Raw genomic sequence first — 24,920 nt, forward strand, 5'->3', positions numbered from 1 at the left:
AAAGGTGTCTGAATGATGACTTCAAGTATTTGAGAATGAACACAACTGCAAATAAACATTTTACAAAACAGCATAAAATTAGACAGAGTACGTAGTGCTACTTCACCTTTTAGTAATTCATAAAAGGCCTGGTTTAGAAAATGTACTTACAATACTGATTTGAAAAAGGCGCATGTTACACTAATCTAGCACAGTGTGCTTCAGAGCTGGTACAGTATGTGTCCTGATGTTTTTCATTACAACTCAGCTCCTAATCACCTCATCCCATTATACTCTGTGCTTGTACCAAAAGTCTATAATAGTGGTGTAGTATTAAAGCATACATTTAAAATAATCAAAAGTGTCTCACAAGAAAACAATGTGTAATGGTTGCTCAGAATCAGTGACCATCATACTTCTGGGCACTTACACATGATCTAAAGCCAGCATTTAATCTTTTTTTTCTTTGGTCACTTTGAAACCATTATCAAATAATTCTATCATCTCACCTGAGAATTTATGCTTGTGAGAGTTCTCCATAAAAACCTGCATCCCTTCAGTTACGGATAACTTAGCCCCAGAAAAACTTATAACAGCTTGGTGAATAAACAAAGAACAGCTGTCACTGAGACTAGGGATTTCAACACGTATTGTAATAATTTTCTCCAAATTCTTAAGCACTTTCCTAGCTCATGAAAAATCAGGACCCACAACAAGGTTTAACTATTTATCTTAGTCTATGACTGCACTGGACAAAGTTAAAAAAATAATATCCTGATGGCCAGAGTGCAAACAAATGTTGTCGTAAAATTATGAAAGTGAAAACTTTAGGAGGAACCTTAGGAGGGATGATCTGCTACTGAATATACAAGGCAGATGGGTGATTAAATTTGAGAATATCATCCAATAGAGCTGGACTACTCAAACAAAGAACTGTGAACGCTTACTAACACCCTGGGACAATGTTCTTCTCATATAAAATGTTGATATAAAAGTTTGCATTTTAAGGGAAAAGTACAGAATGGCTGATGAAAAACTGTTTTAATCTATCTCTGGCAGAAAATGACATGATGTTGAGGTATCCAAACAGACAATATACAACTCCTTCAGCTTGAATCATTTTATTATGATGTGCATGACTTTTTATGGGGAGTATGCCTTTTATCATTTCATTTATTATACCTTTAAGATACTTTTATATAATTGTATTTGTACTGGTAAGTTTTTACTGAGGTTGTCATCCCATTACTTGCCAAGTTCATGATAAAGCCTGGAATAAGTGCAAACAGAAATACCACGTTACAGGTTTGTTTAGAAACAATCTGTCAACCGTATCTGTTATAAACACTGAATTATTTAAGATGATATTAAAAATAGCATGGTTAACTGCAGGACTCTCAGTGACGTAGTTTGGATCACAAAAGCAATATGGGAGGCCTACAGGAAGTTTGAAACTGTAATGTACAAGGCCAAAGACAGCTGACAGCAAAAGGCACCTTAAAAACTTTCTTTCCCTTCCTTATAATTTCTACTTTGGTAGGAAATTCCCCAGTTGTCATGATTCAAAGCTTTGGCTGAGAAAATAACTTTTGGTCACATCTTCTTTTTTAAAAGCCAAGGAATGTCAAATGAAAATCCATCATTATCCAATTAGAGTGATAAAAGAGAGCAAATATTTATTACAACCTCAGTGTAAAGCAAAGTAATCCATAAAGCAATGAGGTTTCAGGATTTAAAAATCTACTTCCCCGAATTAACAAATTAATGTCAACAAAAGATGAATAGTTTACTTCTCAAATTAATCTCTCTTGCTAATTTGACTGGTTAATGTGCTGTAATCTGTAGAAGGCTTTTGATGTTAAAAGCCTCACTAGAAAGCCATACTCTTATTTTGGGGTCATGAACACTTAGCAATAGCAACAGCTCTGTCTTCATTTTATATCCGCACCATGTAGAAATGCCAATTGTTTCTCCATGTCTCTGCTTAGAGCGTTAACCACTAAACTGCACTGCTAGGAGAGAATAAGGATGGACAAACTCCTCCAACCTACACACCATTCTTCTTTCGACATGGAGGAGCAGGGGGTCCTTCACTTATGTAAGTGTAAGCTTGCAAGTATCCATTAAGCTGCCATTTCACTGACAACACCTGGTCTCATAATCTCAACCCTATGCTGGCAGCTTTCTACCAAATATGTGCCACTGCTTGGGGAAATGTAGACATAGTTGACTAGTTGCAGTATATGACCCAGTGTTGAACCCATGACAGTCAGCCACAGAGGCTCTTCCTGCACTTATAATGAGCACCCTTACTAGCTGAGCCACTCAAAAGCCTTAATTTTGTCTTCACTCTACTAACAATTCATAAAATAATGTTACAGATTTACAGTCTTAATGCTGCTATAGTGAAATTTAAAAAGCTGTTTCGCCTATCCCAGAGCAGTGTCTTAAGAGCAGATCAATGGATATACAAATTGCACTTAATTCATTATGCTGACAGAAAACGGTCTGAATACAACAGATTCAGCGCCAACCTCTCCAGCTGTGATAAAAGGCAAAACAAAACTGAATAAATTAAATAGCTAAACTTATGTATACATTAAGTTAATCAGTTTGGTCAAAAGAAGGTCTTTCATCTCCAACTATCTGTCCTGTGGGTCAGAGCTGGATTTGTCCGTGTCAGCAGAGGAAGTCTCTAAGACGGGATTGACAAAGCCAGCATACTCTGAGTTACCATGGTCCTCTAGATGGGCGCTCACAAAGTCATTTTCCCACTCCAGCACATTGGAGTCTTCAGAGGCCGATGTAAGGTTGCTGCCTGTCTGCTTGTTAGTGGGCCTGAGAGCAGCATGAAGAATGTCCTCTTCCGTTTTAGAACGTTCCCTAACGGGAATCATCCTGTTCATCCCTGTGGGGAAAGAAAATGTATAAAAACTGTTTCATGCACAATTAAAACAATATAAATACATCATCTGCCATCAATCTACAATGGAACCAACAGACGTATTTTCCAGACCGTTTGAACTTAAAGACCTGTTGGACTATACACTAAGGAAGGTCAACCCCAGTCCCCAAAAACCAAAATCCCCAAAGTTTCATGAATCACCCATGAATCATTGTTGTCTAAGTACTCGGAACAAATGATTACTTTTGAAACAGGTGAATTGTTTAGTTAGGTACTTTGGAGATCACCCATTCATCCATTTTCTAACCGCTTCATCCAATACAATGTCACGAGAGAGCCAGAATTTACCTCTGAAAACAACAGGCACAAGATGGAATACACCCTGGACAGGATGCCAGTCCATCACACAGACACAGACATACACACTCTCACACCAGGGCCAATTTTCCCAGAAGCCAGTTAACCTACCAGTACATTTTTGGACTGTGGGAAGAAACTGGAGCACCTGGGGAGAACATACAAACTCCACATAGACAGCACCCCAGGTCTGGAATTGAACCCAGGGTCCCAGCACTGCGAGACAAACAATGCTTACCATTGAGCCACTGAGCTGAATGTGAAATGAAAACTCCAACAATCTCCAGCTCTCAAGGACCACAAATGCACATTACTGCCTTAATGGCATTAATTAACTTACAAAATTGAATTTATTTTCTGTTATGTATCAATGTTCCTTCTAAATTATTTAAGGGTGAATTGCAAGACCTGTTGGCTAACAGCTCAAGATCAGGGTGGGCTACTTCTCATACACACATTAAAGATCTAGTCAATAAAAAAGCACACAAATATAGTGATCTACCATCCAGTTTATACACTATTAAATACAGTTATGCAGGATGTTTCCCAGAAAATGTTTAAGAGGAAATGCAAATGTGCATTAGCTGATGTTTATGTTAGGTCATGAAGTTGTTATGGGCATACTGTAGGTACTGTACTATCTCTTAACACTGGAGGTGAGTGTTAACAAATTCTTAGGAAAAAATAGTTAAATCTATCTCGCAACAAAAAGTTACTATTTTTCTTCACTTAAAGCACATCCTAGAAAACATAGATTCATATTCTTGAGACACCTAAATAAAATTATTTTTAAATGTCAATACAGAAACTTTAAACACTGCTCTGAAACATTTATGTTCAAGCCATAACTCCATTGGGTTGTTTTGACAACTAATTATGATTAAATAAACAAGGGAAACTACAGGGCTATGGCAAATGTAGTAAAAATATTTTCAATTAAGTTTCATCTAAAAAACCCTGTATAAGGATATGTGAACAAACTACAATGCTAAGAAGGTTTACAATAATCAGAGTCACTTATAAAGTGTAAGTCTGTTAACCACAAAAACAAACAGTTTTGAAATTGGTCAACACCTAACCGGTGTTGGCATTTTAGATGTGTCAAGGGTAAAATCAGTTGAGCTCAAAAATGCTATCTGAGCAAAGAACTGTAGACTGTGGTAAAAAAAAAGAAAAACCACAATGCTGGTCCACAAGTTAAATTGAGGATCTGCAGTACAAGGGCAGACAATAAAACTATTAATTTCTTTACCTCTTACATTTAAAAACTGGCTCAAGGACATTAGGTCTTATGAAGCAGAGAAGTCTGTTACAAAAGCATTTTCAAAATCAAATAAAAAATGCTTTAAAGATAAATCCCATATTTCCGTATTTATAACTACATAGACAAAGTTAACCTGTTTTACATTTAGATTAATGTTTAATGCCAATCACCACCAAATAGCATCACCAATGTAATCGTTTATTAACAGCCTGAATGAAGAACCATCCCTTTGAAACGTAAATTGTGGACAGACAAGGTATGCAAAAGTACCTGAACCTCTTTCATCCCTTGATCACATGACTTTTTATTGCCAGAAATATTTTAAATGATGATGATAATGTCCCAGTTAAACCTTAGACTTAACATTACAGTTTCCCAACCAAGCATATTTCATTCATTTTCTACATTTTCTGACCTCTTTATCCAGGTCATGGTTGGAGAAGGGGGACAGTGCCTATCCAAGCAAGTAACAGGCACAAGGCAGGATACACCCTAATCAGACACCATCACAGACATAGAGACGCACACACTCACACCAGGGACACTTTTTCCTACAAGCCAATAAACCTACCAGTATGTTTTTGGACTGTGGGAGGAAACTGGAGCACCCGGAGAAAATCCACGTAAACACACTATGCAGATAGCACACCAGGAATTGAACCCCGGGCCCCAGAGCTTTGACCTTTGAGGCATCAATGCTAACCACTGCATTACATAGGGTGCTAGACTACACCCTATGTTATCACTAACTGAGGCTGAAAAGATGATCCACACATTTGTCTTCTCACGTATTGACTACTTAAATGCTCTACTCACTGGGGTATCTAAATCCACATTGAACAAACTCCAGCATGTCCAAAATTCGGCAGCCAGAATCCTGACCAGGTCTAGTGCAAGTGTTCACATTACTCCTATCCTGGAGTCCTTGCTCTGGCTTCCTGTCAAGTTTTGTGTCAACTTCAAATTCCTTATGCTCACCTATAAGGCTCTACATGGCTTGGCACCTCAGTACCCATCTGATCTATTATCGCCCTACTCCCCATCTCACAACCTTCGCTGCTCTAATTCTAGTCTCCTAACTGTCCCCAAAGCTCATCTACATTCTATGGGTGACAGGGCCTTCTCCTGTTATGCCCCTAAACTCTGGAACTCTCTCCCCAAGGATATCAGAGAGTCACCTTCTCTAAACTCCTTCAAATCCAGACTCAAAACCTTCTTCTTTGAACAGCCTTTACTTAACTGGTTCTATTCTGCTCCTACTGTATTTAGTACCACCATCTACTGTCTCCTCTGCGTATTCTCATCGTGTTTATCTTGTGTATTTTTTATTGTTTATTTTTAATTGTTGTTGTTGTCATTTTGTAAAATGCTTTGAGAAGCCACCTTAAAAGGTGCTATATAACATAAAGTTTATTATTATTAATAATAACAATAACAATAATATTATTATAACTGTTCTGCCCCCTTAGATTTACTGTATATTGCAGATGGGAATACACTGCAAATTTACATTTAATAATAAAAACTACAGAGGAGTGCAGAAATGTACAAAATTATTTTTAGAAAATTACTTGATAGATTTATTTAGAAATAAAACATACGTTTATTAGGAACGTAGGATGCAGCAAACGTAGGATGAATCATAGAAATTTGCATTTATGTCACTGGGATATAACTATTCTTACCCTCTTCATCCTCCCACTCCAGATCCAGCGAAGTGTTGTCATCATTGGTGGACCTGGTTTTACTTGTGAAATCACAGCTGCTCTCTGTGTTTGGAGTTGCCACGTTGGTCTCTGAAGAGACCCCTGGTGGAAAGCAAACAGCAAGAACTATGGTTACAGAGTAATAAATCTGAATCACTATCAATGACACCTCATTATTGCACTCGGCCATAACAGCATTCTCAAATAAAACAATGCAACTTAAAAGAGAGTTCCAGAAAAAGGTAAGTTAGACAGATATGGACTGAAATACACATGTTCAGTTAGGATGATGATGACTCTTATTAACAAGCTGAACAGCTGAACTTCCTGAACCTATGCAGTGTACGTCTACATGCATATCAGAATAATAAAAGCCTTGTTTACAGCTTACTGTATCTAAGCAAATAAAGAATTGGGAGATGTAAAAAAAAAAGGAAAATTATGTCAACATTTCTTAAGCCTGGTAAACTGAGTTCATTATTCCATCTCCCTGCAGCTAATTTTCATTCATCATCTGCTGGTCAAAGAAAATGATTTTACTAACCGGTGCTCAGGCTTGAATAATGTACTGATGAAATATGCAAATGTATGCAAAAGATTTTCTTCACCATTTGGCTATTGGAAATAAATGTAATGACAATCTCACGGAAAAACAAACGTTCTATGGAAATTCATAAACTTTTTCAATGGGATTATTTTAACTGATATGCAAACCTTCCAAAAATATTTCCAGCTTTAGCATGTGTTAAACCAAACAATTTGCAACTGTAGGAACATCCTGAAAATGCGGTGAGCATTCTATACACAATAGTTGTAAATCTACCATACAGCTGTTGGCACCAATTCATTTAGTTTACAAAGTGTAAAAAGTTTATTGGACATAAATTTGACATACATTTGTTGTAGCAAGTAGTTATATGGACAACGTAAATTAACGGTTCAAACCGGGAATAAGTGTTATAAACTTCTGTCTACATCTTCATATTATAGCACCAGTATAACAAGCATGAATACAGTCTGAGACAGTTAAAAACACTGATACAGTCTGTGAGCAGCACAACCTGGAGGCTTCATAGTACCCTGACCATGATATCAGTGAAAACACAGATTTACACCCACAGTGATTACAATTACTCTAATTACAACCACCTAAACCTTTTTTTGTCAGATCTCAGAAGTTTAGCAAGCTTAGGCCTGTACAGTCCTTCAAAGGCTGTTATAGGTGATGTGGACCAATAGGGAACCTTAATCCCTCTGATCCTTAATTTAAAAAAATCATAGCAAGTATAGTAAGTGGTGGCTTTGTGCTATAGAATATACAGTTCTTTGATTAAGACCACAGGCATTACACTACTTGCTCATTAAAGATGCTACAGCATAGTTCATCTTCTGTATAGTGGCATGCTGGCACACCATGGTACCTCACTGATAGATGACATGGGTCCCTACCTATTTGTGAAGTAGTTTAGGATTGTTTTTATTATTTGTATATTATTATAATGAACAAAGGTCTCTTGTGAATCATTAAAAAATCACTAAATAAAATAAAAGATCATTCTATTTGCAACAAAAATAAACTTTTACAGTAGCTCAATGACAGTCATCTGAAGTGGTCTTTAAAGTTAGTCTCACAACCATAAATATTCCAATACTTTAGCTCTGAATGACTGCATTGGAGAGAAAAACAACATCTGAAAGTATATTACTTAATATAAGTAATATTTACGGAAATTTATATTTTTTCATAAACACAATGTTAAGATTAAACTTCAGACAGTATTGAGTCATTTTATTGCCTTATGTGTAGGGATAGTGCACAGATATCTTATCTCTACAAGGCAGTGGGGATGTATTCTATTCTAATTACCTACTAAGGAAGGTTATAAATGAGCTTTTTCTTTGACATGAGTGATATGTTATAAAGGGAAATGGCTTTGATAAGAGACAAAAGATCAAACAATGATATTAATGTATCCTGTGCTAAAGTTTAATTCCTGTCTGTATGGCTGTATTTTCTCATTACACCACTTGCTAAAGCCTTATGATTCAAGCAAAAAGGGAAGTCTACAAAAAACAAGACAAATTGTTTTTCTAACACTAACATCTGTTAGTATAACAAAATGTGATGAATGGGTACTCACCCCCATGATTCTAAAATACATACTTTATACTCAACAAAGCTTGTTTTCCACATCTCCTTGATTTTGTAAAGTTACTGTAAAGATTGTGCTTATCTTAGTGTGTTTGGGTGTGCTTTGCCATCTCTGTTTTTTTTTTTACATTTTGCATGCTTTGATGCAGCTTGTTAGCAGTGGATTAGCCCGACCAATATGGTAGTGTAGGGGAATTTACTACCTGGGCCACCCATACAAGTTAAGTAAAGAAATACTATGTTTTCCTTTTATAGGATCTGTCTTATTTAAACAGCTAATTTCATTAATTTGGAAGAAGGTACATTATCTAAATGATCAGCATTGTGGTGGTCATCTCAGTTGTCCCTTTGTGAGTGGAGACTATTCTTTATTCTTATTCATTTTTTTTACTTCAAGGTTAAACAATTTTTGCTATTTTTAATTTTTCTAAAAAATAATTAACTTTCAGCACAGTGCTCTGTGTTGCCTGTGGGAAAAATCTGCCTCCTCTAGGGGCACATTTTATTGTGTGGTTGTCATCATCTTTGAGGGACTGTTTCAAACCTGAAATTCTGTTTTACTGCATTTGTGTTTTTATTAGATCAAACACAACCTATATCATGTTCACAAATCAATTCCAATATAATCTTTTACAGACTAAGCAGGACAACTGAACTTTGAGTGTAGGATCTGCAACTTTGCCTGGAAGGTTGCCAGTTCGTATCCCTCGGCTGGGAGAGGACCCCTACGCCGTTGGGCCCCTGAGCAAGGCCCTGAACCCCAACTGCTCCAGGGGCGCCATATAAATGGCTGACCCTGGGCTCTGTCCCCAAGCTTCTCTCCCTTTCTGTGTCTGTGCGTCTCATGCAGAGCAAGTTGGGGTATGCAAAAAGACAAATTCCTAATACAAGAAATTGTATCTGGCCAATAAAGTGATCTTATCTTATATCTACTAAACACTTATTATGTACATATATCTATTAAATCCTGATATTTCAACAGAATATACAGTATATGGGTGTAATAGCACTTGATAATCACAACACATTTGTGTTTCGATATGAACAAAGGCTGTTCACATATGTGACATCTTTGGCGGGTTGCTGTTTATAATGCCCCGTCAAAGATCTAGGATAATGATTGCTGTAAAAAAAAATCCACATGACAGTGTGTTGCTCAAAAGAACCCAAATGTTTCTGGAAAGTGCTTCCAAGTCTCAAACTTTGTTTGCATTCTAAAATGTCAACCACATGATAAAGACTATATTTCTAGTTTACCGACAGTATATCACTAGACATACTCAAATGGCATCTTGGACAGCTTTAATGTATCTCTCAAGGCCATTAAAGAAAACGACACAAGAGAAAGTCTCTTCTCTTTGATGGGTAGATGTTTGAACATCACTTACTGCTGCTCCTGAAGGCGTCAGACTGAGCTCTTACATTCTGCAGGTAGGTTTCAAAATCCTCTCCTGCGGCTAACCTGCCAAAAAATTAAAAACAAAGTTTGTGAACATTTCTTATTTTTTTATTTCATTTATTTTTTCAATTTTTCTTAGAAAAAATCAGAAACTGGGAACACAGATACTGTAGATTGGGTCTCCCACCACCAAAAATATTAAATTACAAATTCACACAGAAGGATCGGAGCAGGAACAGAAAGAGTGAAAAAGGATCATGATTTCACAATTGTTAAATGTGTAATCTAGCATGTCTTCTTTTTGCCAATGCAGGACATGCAAAACAAAATGTAGTAAGAACACACAGAGTGGTAGAATACTGACCTTTCAAAGGCATTAAAAAAATGTTATTTTGAATCTTATTATTCATACACAATGTCCTCCTAAAATTCTCAAGAATATTTCTTTATGATTCTTTAAAATAATACAGAACCCACTGAGGAGTTAAAGGGCAAATGAAGATTAACTACAATACTGCCTCAAATAATAAACATTATAATTATAATTAAACTTATTTCAATCCTGTCAAAAACAAATATTTTCATTAAGTGCTTTTGAAGGCAGGCCAGAAGTTTTAATTGACACAGATATACGTTAAAAATGTTTAAATATCCGTTTCATCTTCTGTGTTTTGTGGGCAACTAAAGGAGGTGTGTAGATACCAGGAGCAATGTGGTTGATTTTATCGCACAGTGTAACAGAAGCTGAAGAAGAGGCAACTGCTGTTGTTACACCTGGAAATTGATTTCTTTAGGTTAGAATTAATCTTTAACATGCAACTGTTTTGTGGAACTTGTTTTCTAAGATAAAATTGAAACTGTAGAAACTGGCAAAAGCAGCTGAAGTAGTTATATTAACCCTTCACGTAACTGGTACGATTATTAAAGAACACATGCCAAAATCTCACATTACTAAATCTAGACTCATGTATATGAACAGGATGCCTACTTACGTTCTCTGATGATCACTACTCCCTCCTACATCTGACTTTCCTTTTATCTTCTGGATCCGTTGCTGTTTAAAAAAAACATTTTTCACAATAGACACAAGGCTTTTCAGTGTATACAACTAATGGTAATCTGCTGTTGTCAAGTATTAACAATCAAACTTGCTCTGGATATGTAGCCCTATATTACATTATTAACTATTAACTTTGACACACTTTCTTACTAGTCTTTTAACATTGAATTTGCTGTGAAAGAAAATAGCATTTTATCTTGACATCTAATTCTCATTTGCACATAAAAGGTAAAAAAGGGGACTGGCATTCAAAACTATGATAATGATTACAGATTATCGTAGAACTGTCATTCATATTATCAAAAACTAAACCTGGACCTGTCTAAGGGAAATATCCCTTTTGGAATATAAAGTCAGTCTATGGGAAGGGTTGAAGCAAATGAAACAAAAACAAATGAAAAAAGAAAGCTACAGTAAATGAAACATTAAAAAAACATTTTAAAATATGTAGCAGAGAAGGAAGTGAAAAGATGAATGAGAAGAAGAAGCTCCAAAAAATATAAATAATAAAATTATTTTTTACCAAGAATAAACAAGCCTGAACCTTGAATTTTTAGTCCACATCACTGGCTGTGATGTAGCTTGCGATTCAATGGTCTTTAGCAGTGCAAGGGTAGGTTTACACTTGGCAGTTAATGGCAGCAATTCCTAATAGCCATCAATCATTACTTGTACACTGTTATTTTCACAAAACAGCTTTGTATCATTCCCCAGGCAAAACAGCATCTAATATTGCAAGGGCAGTCTGAGATGTTAATTCTATTTATTCTGCATATACTGTAAACCTAACTATAAAGTCCTCATCTCTGTCATTTGTGGCCTATAGTATCTTGGAAAAAACAGCTTTATTCACAGAAAGTGCCAACATTACTCTGGCATACGAACCGACAAACTGGTATGTGCAATTTAGACTAACTGATTGCATATAACTGCTAGCAATTATTGAAAGTGCAGATAACTGAAAAAATGTAGATATATATGCCTTCAATAAATGCTCGCAGTCAGTTATCCGCAATGCTTTTTTAAAAACAGAAATTTCTTGCTCCCAATATCCCCAGCAATGTGATGGGAATGTCCGATTTCAGAAAAGGAAAGGACACAGGTGCTTTCCACTTAGCCTGCACTGTAAATAGTATTCAAGGGGCTTACTAAATGGCATAATCTGTTGGCCAGTCATACCTACCAGACGACGCTCTTTTGCAGCTTTACAGAGGTCATCGTGAGCGTTCTTGGTCACATTTGTTTTTAAAGCCACACAAAGAGAAATCAGTTTCTTGATAGTGGACTTTAAAGCACAAGCAGATTAGCCACACCTTTAAAAACAGGGAGCTTAGAATGTTTGCCAGCCTCTTCAAACAACTGTGTTCTGAAAACCAGTCACCATGCAATAGTTAAGTATTAAACACAAAATGAAGTAATGGGACCAGGGGGATCATAGTTTTAGTTTGTTGTACTACTTATGGTCTGAGAGCTAGCGAAATAGCATTTCGTTATACCATGACAATAATGACAATAAACTTGAACTTGAACCAATAGCCTCTCAAACTCTGTATGTGATGTTGCAAGCCATCTTGCTCAAAAGCCAGGCTTCGGTCTGGCTAGTGCCAAGTGTAAACCCACCAAGATCACAGTATATACAGTAGTATGACAGATTGGAGGGTGGGACAGTGACAGGACAGGGGTGTTCTGTACCCCCTCACCTCCGTTTGCTTTCTCTCTTTGGCAGCTCTGGCTGCTTCACGTTGGGCGGCATATAAAGCCTCCTCTTCTAGCCTCAACTTCTCCTCCTGTGCAGCTAACTGCGCAGAAATCAAATAATAAGGCTGTTAGCGGACTCTTGCCGGAACACCAAAAGAAAGGCAAAAGCAAATCCAAAATGGAGAACTGCAAAATCAAAACAAAAAAAACTCATAAAACAAGGTGGTCAAAAGAAGCAGGTGCTTTTTCCTGATAATCTATCTTTTTTAATTAAACCTTATATTGTCTTTAATCCAAAGCTCTACTAGGAATGAAATTGAAACACGGTAAAAAGATTGCTCACGTGTATCTATCAGTGATGAAGCAAAGCTATCTAGATTTCTTTCAATCTTCTTATCATTTATTTTGGTTTCTGTTGCATATTTTAACCAATGGTAGATGAATCAGAGAATGACTTAAAGGCATTATGCACTGACAAACCAGAGTGGTTCATTTCAACCATGATATTTAAGAGTTCTTTCCACAGGTAGACTAATACTGTTATTGCATAATACATAACAGTATAAAAATGCCTACAAGATTTAACTAAAAAGACTGAGAGACACTATACACATGAATACGAACCTCTGTAAACAACAAAAAGCCATTTAACAGTTAAAGACAGCACTATCAATCTATAATCCTGCACTTCTGTAAATTCAGCAAATATGGCACCTCACTCATCTGTGATATATGAAATATCATACACATTTACCTCCGAATGAAGTTTTTCATCTACCAGTGTCTGCTTGTCTGAAATGGCACCATATCGCTGCTCCTTGAGATGTACAATTTCATCTTCACTTATTGCTCTGCAAATCAAAGAAAAAAATTATCGTCAAAAATCAGAGGTCGGATCAGGATACTTGCAAACACATTTGATCCTAGTGCAAATTCTGGAAAGAATTAAACAAATCTGCACATTAAGCCAAGCCTTCGGAGCCGTTACACATCAGACATGAAATACTGCATTAAAACATACTACTTCCTAACACACTGTTGCATTAAATGAAGTCCAATAAAATAATGAAGGTCCATAAAACAATATCACTGGACATAAATAATAATATAACTAACTTTTTAATTCTAACTCAGCATTGAATACGAAGCAAAATGTCTTAAAATAATTGACATGGGACTGTAGCGGTGAGGCTTATTAATAAGACAGAATTAAGTGTTTCTGTGCTTTCCCAAATGAGGCCTCATCTCTCTGTTCATCTCTGTGGTGCAGCCACAGAGAAACTATTCATGCAAGCTGATTTAAAGATGTTTTCTTTTGATAAGGGACAGCTCCCAAAGGGGGATGCACTTAGCTAAGCCTGGCTATCATGATCAATGGTCATCCATTGGCGCCTATCTGTATAGGGAGTGCCAGATGGACATCTGGACTGCATTCCTAAGTGTCAGGAGTAAGTGACTCATATCTCACCTTGATCAACCAATCAGGGACTGGTAGGGCCGAGTAACCGACGTGGGACTCTGATGCCCATGGAACTTTCAGCCAATCAACGAGCTGAAGTTCCTCCAGGTAAAAACAGGCAACACAGAGGGCCTGAGAGACTATTTTTGGACTTTTCTAAAGGGAATTCAAAGGAGAATTCCAGGGCAGGACGGCCCAGGAGCAGAAGGCTCCCAAGGGCAGGACATTCTCGCAGCGCGCCTCCTGACCATCCTGAGACTCAGCCCGGACAACCACGGAATGGCCAGTGTGTCCGAGTGCCAGAACTTTCCTTTCTTCTATGAGTCTAGAGCGGAGGTTGCCAGAGAGTAACCAGAGGATCCACCTGAGGTTAGCACCAGCAGCAGGCCTCGTGAACAGGTCGGAACTGTGGACAGCTGAATCACTATTCAGAACTAGCTCTTCATCAGGAATGAACCGGTCCTCTTCCTGACTTGCTGGGACCCACAGTCATCTTTTCTCCTGTGCGCAAACTTTGCTAATTAAAGCCAACACTAACTAGCCGGTCAGTGAGCATCAGCAGTGCACCGTCGCAAGATGCACAGCACAGCCTGGCACCGAGCCAGAGAGCGCGGATTGGACAGCAACAGCCTGCAACTGTTTCTTTGTGCCCGCAGGAGATCTGAATCCCCAGAGATTGGATGAGTATTCAACTTCAATGCATTACAGCTCGAGAATTCAATTGTTATCCCAACCAGTTGATATCAATTTAATTCCTAAGAGTTATGTACTTGTTTTGAGTATCTAATGTAGAAGTTGTAACCAAGTTCAATTACGAAACGGTCTAAATGAATGATATACTGAACGTATGTCCTTTTGATATATATATGTAACTCTTTGTAACTGACTGAATATATACCTTTTGTATTCTGATAACCCTCTCGATAAGATCTGTTAGGTTTATATGCATATTCTATGTATTAATAAATGTATCCTCGTGTATTAGTACCTGTGTGTGTGCTTGTTTGAGTTATATCGCATGGTTGGATTCTAAGGCCATCAAAAGAATCATTTAGTGATTTACTGCTACAATTAATAATTGTCCCAGTAAATGCCCAAACCCTACAGAACTGGTGCCTTCAGAGAGCACACTACAGGACTAATGGGTAAGCACTAATACCCATTAAAGCCAAATCTAATGTTTAATTTAATCCTGGTTACAGCAATGTAACCTACATCTACACTACACCTACTGTATACGAACAACATTATGAATTAATTCATGAAGATCTTCAAATAGGATCATTTGGTAACAGTCTCTACTAGGAATGTAGGAGGAGAACAAACTTTTATGCACTGTAACAGTAAGGCTATGGCCATACCTAGATTAAATCAATTAAGAAAGATTATTAGAATGTTTATCTCGCCTTAGAAATAAGCTCAGAAACTGGTCAGCTCCTCCAAATCAGCTCTGATAACCAGCATATCGGACATAGCAGGACAACAACCTGGACAGGACACCAGTCCATTGCAAGGAACACATACACACAACTCAGGACACTTTAGAAACGCCAGTTAAACAAGCTGGCATGTTTCTGAAAGGGTCATGGGAGAAAAAGAAAAGTCCACACAGAAATAGCCCTAGTTCAGAACCGAACCCAAAACCACTCAAGAGCTGTGAGGCAGAAACACTAACCAAGCCGCCATGCTACCAGTGTAGATGGAAAATGTAGATTAAAATACTGTACATACAGGTATGCAAAATTAAAACCATGGGACAAAAAAAAAAGAAAAACAAGGATTCTTTGTTTAAAAATACAGAAAATCATGTCTTGTATTTGCCAGACAACATTTGATACATGTCACAGAAATATACCTAGGATTAGGTTCATTAGGTTCAATGACTCTCGTCATTTAGTTGGATACCAATAGCATTTTTACCCTACAGATCTCCAATGAAAAACACCCTTAATGACGTTCAATAGATGTATCAAATGACTTCTGTTTACTCCTACTGATCTTTCAAACAGCATTATCATTGGCCAATGTTTTCAGTAGAAGTTTTTTTTTTAAAACAACTTGATGTTAAACTTAGCTGCCTCATCATATGACTTTTGTTCAAGCTGTTTCTGCATCTAGAGTTATTTAAATTTTCCTTCACAAAGAATGTACTGTGGTGTTGCATTATCCCTGTGCGCATCTGCTGGACAAGTACTGATACTGAGGAATGTTTTTTAAAGGGATAAAGTATCTGATTCTAATGCAAGAGCAACATTTTTCAGAAAGACATTGTTAACTGCTCCATTTGAAAACATGTGATAAATACAGTCTGACGTTTTACTACATGTATGTATCGGGAGTGTTAAATTGCACACTGCCATCACAATAAAACACTGTTACCAATAAACTCTTTTGCTATTTTAATCTGATGTGTTAAAAAGAACTGAACTTGTGTTTGAATCTGTAAACTATATTAATCCAACATTTTGCACTTGCTTTTCGTATTTACATATATACATATGTTCAAAACTATGATATTGGTTAGTGTGTGGAAATGCCTTCTGGAAATACCATCAGGTTATATGGGTTATTACAGGTATAAGATTTTTTCAGTGGCAATAAATACATGCATTTCACAATCATACCACAGAATAGGATTTTGTTTTTTTTTGTAACACAGGTGCTCTGCATGGGCTGCATTTATTCACAGTTTGGTGAAAGCAGCTGGGTCTGGCACTAGTGAAATACAAATTTACAAAAACATTTCTAATATAATAATAACATTTATTGCTATTCCTACTCAACCTAGGATGAACTACCAATGAACTACACAGGACAGAAAATATTTCAGTTACAGTGTATATTACCTGTGTGAAGTATTACAAAGAATTCAAAACATTGAATTCATATAGTAGTAATTAGTTATTATCCAAATTAATCATCGTTCATTATAAACTTCTCTTTTAAACATTACATTTGTGTGCACTGACAGTGTATCTTCTGAGGACTACCCTGGATTTATCACAAAAGAGAGGCCTCTAGTGGACTTCAAATATTTTTACAGCGTATGTACAAATGATAAAGAAAACCTTATCAGGTCAAAGTACAGTAGGGATATCAGGAAAAAATGTCTTTCAAACTTACATCCTTCCACTTATCAGTTTTTAATTCATCCTTAAAATACTGGTTTAATATTTTATATATTTATAGAGATATGAGAAACAAACTCAAAATACCAGCCAAGACATTTCAAAAATAATAAAGGACCATAAGCCTTCTATTATAAATTTGCATTATTTAAAAAGTCCTCTTCCACCTACATAAAATTCAGCAAAAACTTAAATCAGCTAAGAGATTTTAATTTGTGCACATACCGTATGCTGCTTCCTGGGCTCTCTGCCTGTAAAGAGGAAAAAAACAACATATCCACACAATTAAGACCCTCTGAGAAAACTCAAGGATTATTTATGACATTGAATTCAAAACACAATAATTTTGCCTGAGAAAGTAACTCAAAGTCAGCACATCCTGAACACTCGAGAGGTCTTGTGGCTCTCCAGAGCCAGAAATGAGTAGTACTGCACTTCGGGCTTGCTCGGGTACTGCAGAAAGGCACCAAACAGTGGAAGTACCACAACACACAACCCATGCTTGCCAGGTGTGATGGGTAGAATATGTAAATCCTTACCAAAATTTTCTTTTAAAACGTGTGGATTTACAGCTTTTTCTTTTTTAAAAATGATGCTTATTTGTGCACACACTAGTCAACCCTGTGAAAGACGATATTGATGATATTTGTAAAACATCTTCATCATAAAATCATCACCACAAAAATCAATTAAACACTTCTAGTGTGAGACTGAATAGGAGATGGGATGGCTAGAAAATTTAGATTATTAGGTGAAAAATCTATGGTGGAACAGGACACTGTGTACAGAAGGTTTGCAATATCTTCAATGTCTCCAAGAACATGAAACCTTTCCAAAATCAACCTGCTACAAATGCTCTTCCACACACAAGTTTGTTTAATGTATAATTTATATACCATATATACCTATACCATGCAAAAAACTAAACTATTTCCTATATGCTCTGAGGTTGGTAACTTTGCCTCCCACTGTATGACAGTTTTGGAATTTATCATTCGAAGTCCTAGTGTTCCAGCCATCCCACATAACCATTTCTAACAGCTGTGAATAAGGTGTACTGAGAAATGAACTGATCATTAAAAAGTATCTTTAGGTGTTAACTCACCTCATCACTCTCCACAAGATTTTCAAACTGGAAAAAAAGGAGAAAATCCTTTACTCCTTTATTTTGTATGACACTAAAGGTTTTTATAAATACATTGACTAAAACATATCAGTCAAAGCAAAAAGGCATAAAGCGATTTCCTTCATTAGGGACAAATTTTAAACACTATCCATGGACATATTTTGATAAATTGACTCACTGACTTAGCCAGCAGCCATGTCACCCTGCAACTCACATCTGGCAACCCGCTGAAGCTCAGCAGGTGTGAGCCTGGTCAGTACCTGGATGGGAGACCTCCTAGGAAAAACTAAGGTTGCTGCTGGAAGAGGTGTTAGTGGGGCCAGCAGGGGTGCATATATGCGAGTCCCAATGCCCCAGTACAGTGACAGGGACACTATACCGTAAGCAGGCGCCATCCTTCGGATGAGATGTAAAACCGAGGTCCTTACTCTCTGTGGTCATTAAAAATCCCAGGGTGTTTGCCGAAAAGAGTAGGGGTGTAACCCCCGCGTCCTGGCCAAATTTCCCATTGGCCCTTACCAATCATGGCCTCCTAATAATCCCCATCTATGAATTGATTTCATTACTCTGTTCTCCTCCCCGCTGATGTGTGGTGAGCATTCTGGCGCACTATGGCTGCTGTCACATCGTCCAGGTGGATGCTGCACATTAGTGGTGATGGAGGAGAGTCCCCATTACCTGTAAAGCGCTTTGAGTGGAGTGTCCAGAAAAGAGCTATGTAAGCGTAAGCAATTCTAGTCTATCTCTTACTCTGTGATGACTAGCAATGTATTCTATGAACATACATTTTCAACCAATCTTCTTTTGTGTGGCTGATGTATATGCAGAACAACAACTACAACTGTAATGTGTAGGTGGTTGGAGTAGACATTGTGAGGAGCAGAAGTGTATCCCTATATGATACCTGATTCATTTTTGTAGATTGGGCATATCGTCACTATGTACTGTATTCCTTGACCTATTCTGACTCACTATAGTGAACAACATTTTATAGTTTTCAAAGTGTTTTATTTGACATTTACTGTACATCACTGGTACTTTAAAGCACTTTCAGTAGCAAACAGTTATATAATGAAATATTATACCTCTATGGTGAAGTGCTCCCCTGCGGCACTCGTTCGAAAGTACTTGGACCTACAAAAAGACAAAAAAATAATATTGTTAAACAGGTCTTATAAATACTGTAATTAAATATCCATGTTTGAATTATGTCAAATTAGAGCAGGATACGTTCTCTATTTTATTATGCTAGAAAGCGAAACAACGGTCTGTTCCATTGTTTGAGGTTAATAACCTGAATAACCAGTCTTGTAAAACCCATCCATTTTCTAACCACTTTATCCAATTCAAGGTCACTGGGGAGCCAGAACTTATTCCAGCTAGCAACAGGTCCAATGCAGGATAAACCCAGGATGGGATGCAAGTCCATCACAGGGCAGTATTGGAAAGTACTTTTAGAAAACTATAGGACAAGGTGCGGCATCATCTACTCAATATAATATCCGAAATATAACATGTTTAAGGTTGATTTTCAGATTTGCTCCTAACACAGATCTCTGGTTAGAGACCAAGGTTCTATCACACCAAACCTGGACAGTTTGCTATGTGTTTTCAAGCTACTGTGGCTTGTTATCATACATTTCACAGCCATAAAAGGAAAAATGCTATTTGCTTCACATGTAGTCTGTAAATTTACCATATTTCAAACAGAGATAATGTAGTATATCAAGCACCTCTACTTTGTTTTTGAATATGCTTGTTGTAGACAAGCAGTCACTTCACTTTTCTCAAAGTAAAACCCAATGTGATTGGAATGAGCCTACAGCAGCACAGAGTTTTTCAGGAATTACATTCCTGAATCTGAGTTATGTTCTACTGGAATACAAATCTTAAGAAAAGTTCAAACTTTCACATATTATCTTTTGTATAATGTGCATACAGGGCCTACCCCAGCACTTCCATACCTGAAAGCACACAAAAGCACCTCCTTCTCATTGTTAACATTCATTATTATCTGAAAATAATGCAAATTAGTTTACAGATCATTGAATGAATTTCGTCTTTTCTAAAAGCTGCTTTTAAAAGCCATTTTAAGTGTTAACGTTTCGTGAATTACAGTCAACAAAACAAATCTGGGTGGGAAATCATTAAGTTTGAAAGGTTTTAGTAGTTCAGGTGGGTAGCTGCGTCAGCAAGCGTAGGCTGCAAAGGAACAAGTAATAGGTTTATTCCATGCTGAAAAAAAGAAGAGAAAAAAAACACAACGTTTCGGCCATGGAGCCTTCTTCAGGTGTCGAAAGGTTTGAAAGGTTTTGCTTTGTAATGGTTCAAACTACAGAAAATAAAGTGCCTACTAAATTTCCACATTTTGTTACACTAAGACTATATTAATTATACGCAGTCGCTGACCACATTTTAGTGATATAGAGTCAAATGAATGTGGTAGGAAACGGGTGATTTGTTTGGCCCACTGGTCAACCCAAATGTTACTATTGTTCTCTCAAAAGCCAAATGGCAGTTAAAACACAAATTAGTAAAGGACAAGTCTGTCAAGTAAGAAAAAATATGAGACATAAAAGTAGTATTTGGCACTTCCGACTGATCTCAGTTCAAATGGAATCAGTTATTTGCCTCCTAGGGTGTGACAGTTTGCCTATTCCCGAGTGTCCCACGTGATACAGTGTGAAAGGAACAGGTCACTCCTGTCATGACTTCACTGGATACACTGAATTTGTCATAGTTAAAACTTGAGACCGTTTATATGAACTTAGATGTGCAAAAAATGTTAAACCTAGAGTAATTACATTAATTTATTATACCTATATATTTGACGATATCTACAGTACATGACATCCAAACTACTGATTTCAATACTGTACTTGTATAGCTGTGTAGACAATTTTTATATCATTATATATGTACGGACTACTCAAACTGCCGTTTACACGAAGATTAGTTATTATACAAGTCCGTAATACTGATTTTTTTCCTCTGTTACAATGCCACATAACCATGACGACAGCAAATGAGCACCATAGTAACAATACTTCCGCAAAACGATTGATTTGATCACATGAGCGTCACAAAAATGCCTAAAGTCGCCAATGCACGTCCCATTCAACTAAACACAAAAGCGACTGAAGCACAACTCTTTACTGCAAGTGAATACCTCGGTGTACTTTGTAATAGTTTACCTATTAAACATTCAGATACAATTAAACAGCGTACTTGCCAAGCCTACCTCGGAAAATGAAATGCTGCATCAGTTGTAATGCTAAATACTAACTTAACGACAGGCGCAAATACTTATTCTATCGGGACCGTGGTTTCCCTAATTAAAAACGCACAAACGAGGCTGGAAATTAAAGTATTGGCTTACTTACCCACCACCTCTTTGGATCCTGTTAGTTTCCCTTTTGAAGACCCCGCAGCACCAAGCCCAGCAATTCCCCATTGCATACTGACTCAAACCTGAACAGCAGTGCACACCTCGGAGCGTGCCGCTCTAAAAGCACAATTAAGGGAAATGGGATTCTTCACAACAGAAAATCTCTCTTCTTAGTTATATTTGCATTGATCGCGTTTATGCCCCACATACTTGCAATAAACGCGCTCTTCTGTCAAACAGCATATGCCTATTTTCCGAGCATATCTCTCATTGTTCGCCACTTCCTGAAACGCCCACGAGTCATGTTTTTGCGACATACGGAATGCCATCTGGGTCAAAATGCGCAAATACGCAAAAAGCGAAAGGGACGTTTTTAACCATAGAAGACCAGTCAGTATGATGGTAGTGAAAGCTGTGTGTCTTTGTTCAGGGGAAAACATGCGAATATGGGTAACACGTTGTCCTGGATAACTATAATTATAGGCGTAAATTCAATGAGACCAATATTTTTGTCCGTGAAACATTCCCAAGTGGTCACAAGACAGGATGAGCCTTACACATTGATTTTAAAATGAAATAAAATGAACACGTGAAATAACATTGCTATATTGTCCCTTTGTCAACCAAAAGTTCCACTGAACAGTTACTCAGCACTACTGACGTTTTGCAAAGTATCCACCCATGCTGTTTCTGATATGGAATCACCACCTCAAGAAAGATTTGGTAGACACATACATCTGTCCATTTTCTAACCACTTCTTCAGGGTTGCGGAGAGCCAGAGCCTATCCTGGCAAGCAATGAAACAAGGCAGGGTACACCCGGGATGGGACGTCAGTCCATCGCAGGGCACAAACAGACACACACACTCACACCAGGGCCAATTTCCCAGAAGCCAGTTAACCTACCAGTACATCTTTGTAATGTGGGAGAAAACCATAGCATCCAGAGGAGATGCACATGATCACAGGAAAAACATAAAAACTCCACACATGCAGCATCTCAGGTCTGGAATTGAACCCGTGGCCCCTACGCTGCAAAACAGCAATGCTAATCACTGCACCCCCATGCAACCACTAGAACCGTACATTTTCTTGTAAAATTATTCACCTCCCTTTAAAAGATTGTTCCAGTTTGGTAAATTAAAAATAATGTGAGCACATTTTTGAAAGTGAACATTTTTAATCAAAACTTGAATGTTCCAGATCAGTTGTGTCCCAAAGCTGGGCGCCCATGTTATATGATTTGAGTGTGTCGCAATTTCTAATATATCCACCAGATGGCATCGATTGTCATCCACTTTTGGCGACTTTAAATAAGTTATAACTACAATAGAAAAGATACAGTAAATTATTTATATCAGTTATTGTTTTAAACTCCACGTTTGCTACAGATTTCTTCTGCCTTTTGCATTTTTCACACAGAGGTTTTCCAAGGCTCCATATGGTTTTTAATACATTTTACTGCATTGCCAATGCATGCAAACTGAGGTAGCGATTTTTAATTGTAATACCTGCAACAGATAATTCATTTTTCTTTCCAAAGCAGTGCTTACTCTTTGTTACTTAGATTATCTCAGTCTGGTTGTTAACAGTTTGTCTCCACACAGCATTTTAAATAAATGAAACACTTAAATGTTTTACATTAGGATACAATCACTAATTCACCAATAGGTCACTGACATTCAAGTAGCTATATATCAACACTATGATTGTTAAAATATTTATATAAACATTCTACAATAATACAGCAATTTAAAGAAATTCTTTAACCTAACATTTTATTTTGCATTCTTTATCAATATTGCACATAATATTGTTCATGCATACCTATCAATAAATTATTCTATAGCCTAGTGTTTCAATATACAGGGACATCAAGAAAGTTTTGGTCATTTTATTTGATCATGTTTCTTCTCCAAAAGATGTGGGGTTGGTATTATTACAACAGTAAATGTTATAATTTTGTTTTACCACCTTACCAATTCTGTACTTTGTATTCTGTACTCTTTATTCGGGATAAAGGTAAAAACAAGGATCTCCAAAGTGAAAAACCCAGACATACTAGGGCATTGCAGAATAGCTGTTGGATGCCACAGCACAATTTAAAAAACGATACAAGCTCTCAATGTGGATTGAGCAAAGTTAAACAATATTCCTTATAATACAGTATTTCTTGATTCTGTATGTTGTATTGGTTCCAAATATTTATATTATTAATAAACATTATATGCAAAAAAATTAGTCCTTCCTCGAAGACTCTGTTTACAATGTAATCTATTCAAGCCTTTGGATATGTGAATTGTCTTCCAAAAGTCGAACAAAGACACCAAGGAGGGTAGTGATGTTCAAGTAAAACAAATATGCACTTGACAGATTTTTAGGGAAAAGAGTTCCATCAAAAATGTAAATGAAAAGTCCATGGTTTATTTGAATTGAATTGAAATCAGTTTTATTAAATTAAATTGAACTGAATTAACCTCTATTGCCCTAAGGGCATTTGTCCTGCACAACCAGAGCTCATAAACATATTACATATACAACAATATAACAATACAACAACAGTACAATACCATACAAAACAACAATATACTGCAAAGCACAATATCACTGTGTCAGAACTCTTTAACAAAACAGACAATTTGCTTATAAAGAATCTAAATACAATAATAATAAGATCCCTACGTGCAAACACGTTCTCTTAGTCTTTATACAGGGATGTGATACAGTACCTCATCCCAGAGGGTATACTCTAAAAGGGGTGGATGAGCGGAATCATCTCAGATTATATGTGCAAGATTAATAATACTGTTTGTCACTCGTTAGATATGTTATTGAGTCTAAGAATGCGCAGGTAATCTTGTCACCAGTCTCTATCACTTTGTTCAACTTTATTTTTGTTAAGCAAGAACAGGGCACCTCCCCAGATTTTAATACAAAAGGTTTACATGTTCTGAATAAAGCTCTTATAAAAAGTGTCAACTTTATGCTTTCTACATTACAACTCCTTAAAGTCGTAAAAATACAACATTTTTGAATTATTCTGACACTTATAAGAAAAATGATTTATCTAGTTACAAACATGAAACTGACCACATCTATTTTAGATTCTGTCCAACTGTCCTCAATATTATAAATGAATCCTTGAGCACGGTCCTCAAAACTGCTGCCAATACCCCTGTGCCAAAAAAGCCTAACTTGGCTCTCGACAATCTCGACAATCTCTTGACAATAATTTTCACCCCATCTCCAAACTTACCCTTTCTTGCAAAAGTTCTAGAACGTGCTGTCACATTTCACTT

At 37.0% G+C, this 24,920-nt stretch overlaps 1 protein-coding gene across 2 annotated transcripts; it reads right to left on the reverse strand.

Moving 5' to 3' along the window:
• Positions 1 to 1,084: 1,084 nt before the first annotated feature.
• Positions 1,085 to 21,926, reverse strand: ap1ar (adaptor related protein complex 1 associated regulatory protein). Of its 2 annotated transcripts, XM_015345284.2 has the most exons (10): positions 21,617 to 21,926; positions 19,319 to 19,367; positions 18,213 to 18,239; positions 17,333 to 17,358; positions 13,275 to 13,371; positions 12,523 to 12,621; positions 10,755 to 10,816; positions 9,752 to 9,825; positions 6,191 to 6,313; positions 1,085 to 2,887 (listed from the first exon to the last, which is right to left on the reverse strand). In XM_015345284.2, the coding sequence occupies exons 1-10, from the start codon at positions 21,685 to 21,687 to the stop codon at positions 2,622 to 2,624; spliced, it is 894 nt and encodes a 297-aa protein (XP_015200770.1). In that variant the 5' UTR covers positions 21,688 to 21,926; the 3' UTR covers positions 1,085 to 2,621. The 2 variants fall into 2 exon arrangements, with proteins under 2 accessions (XP_015200770.1, XP_015200771.1); XM_015345285.2 differs by lacking the exon at positions 12,523 to 12,621.
• Positions 21,927 to 24,920: the final 2,994 nt, after the last annotated feature.

This window comes from Lepisosteus oculatus, chromosome 1, assembly GCF_040954835.1.
Source record: "Lepisosteus oculatus isolate fLepOcu1 chromosome 1, fLepOcu1.hap2, whole genome shotgun sequence".
NCBI lineage: Eukaryota > Metazoa > Chordata > Actinopteri > Semionotiformes > Lepisosteidae > Lepisosteus > Lepisosteus oculatus.

Excerpts from the sequence above, each read along its gene's own strand:
- ap1ar (XM_015345284.2), bottom strand. The coding sequence starts at position 21,687 with ATGGGGAATTGCTGGGCTTGGTGCTGCGGGGTCTTCAAAAGGGAAACT. Across the intron at positions 10,817-12,522 it reads AAGAGAGAAAGCAAACGGAG|CAACGGATCCAGAAGATAAA; the intron begins GTGAGGGGGTAC and ends TTTTTTAAACAG. Across the intron at positions 2,888-6,190 it reads GGAGTGGGAGGATGAAGAGG|GGATGAACAGGATGATTCCC; the intron begins GTAAGAATAGTT and ends CTTTCCCCACAG.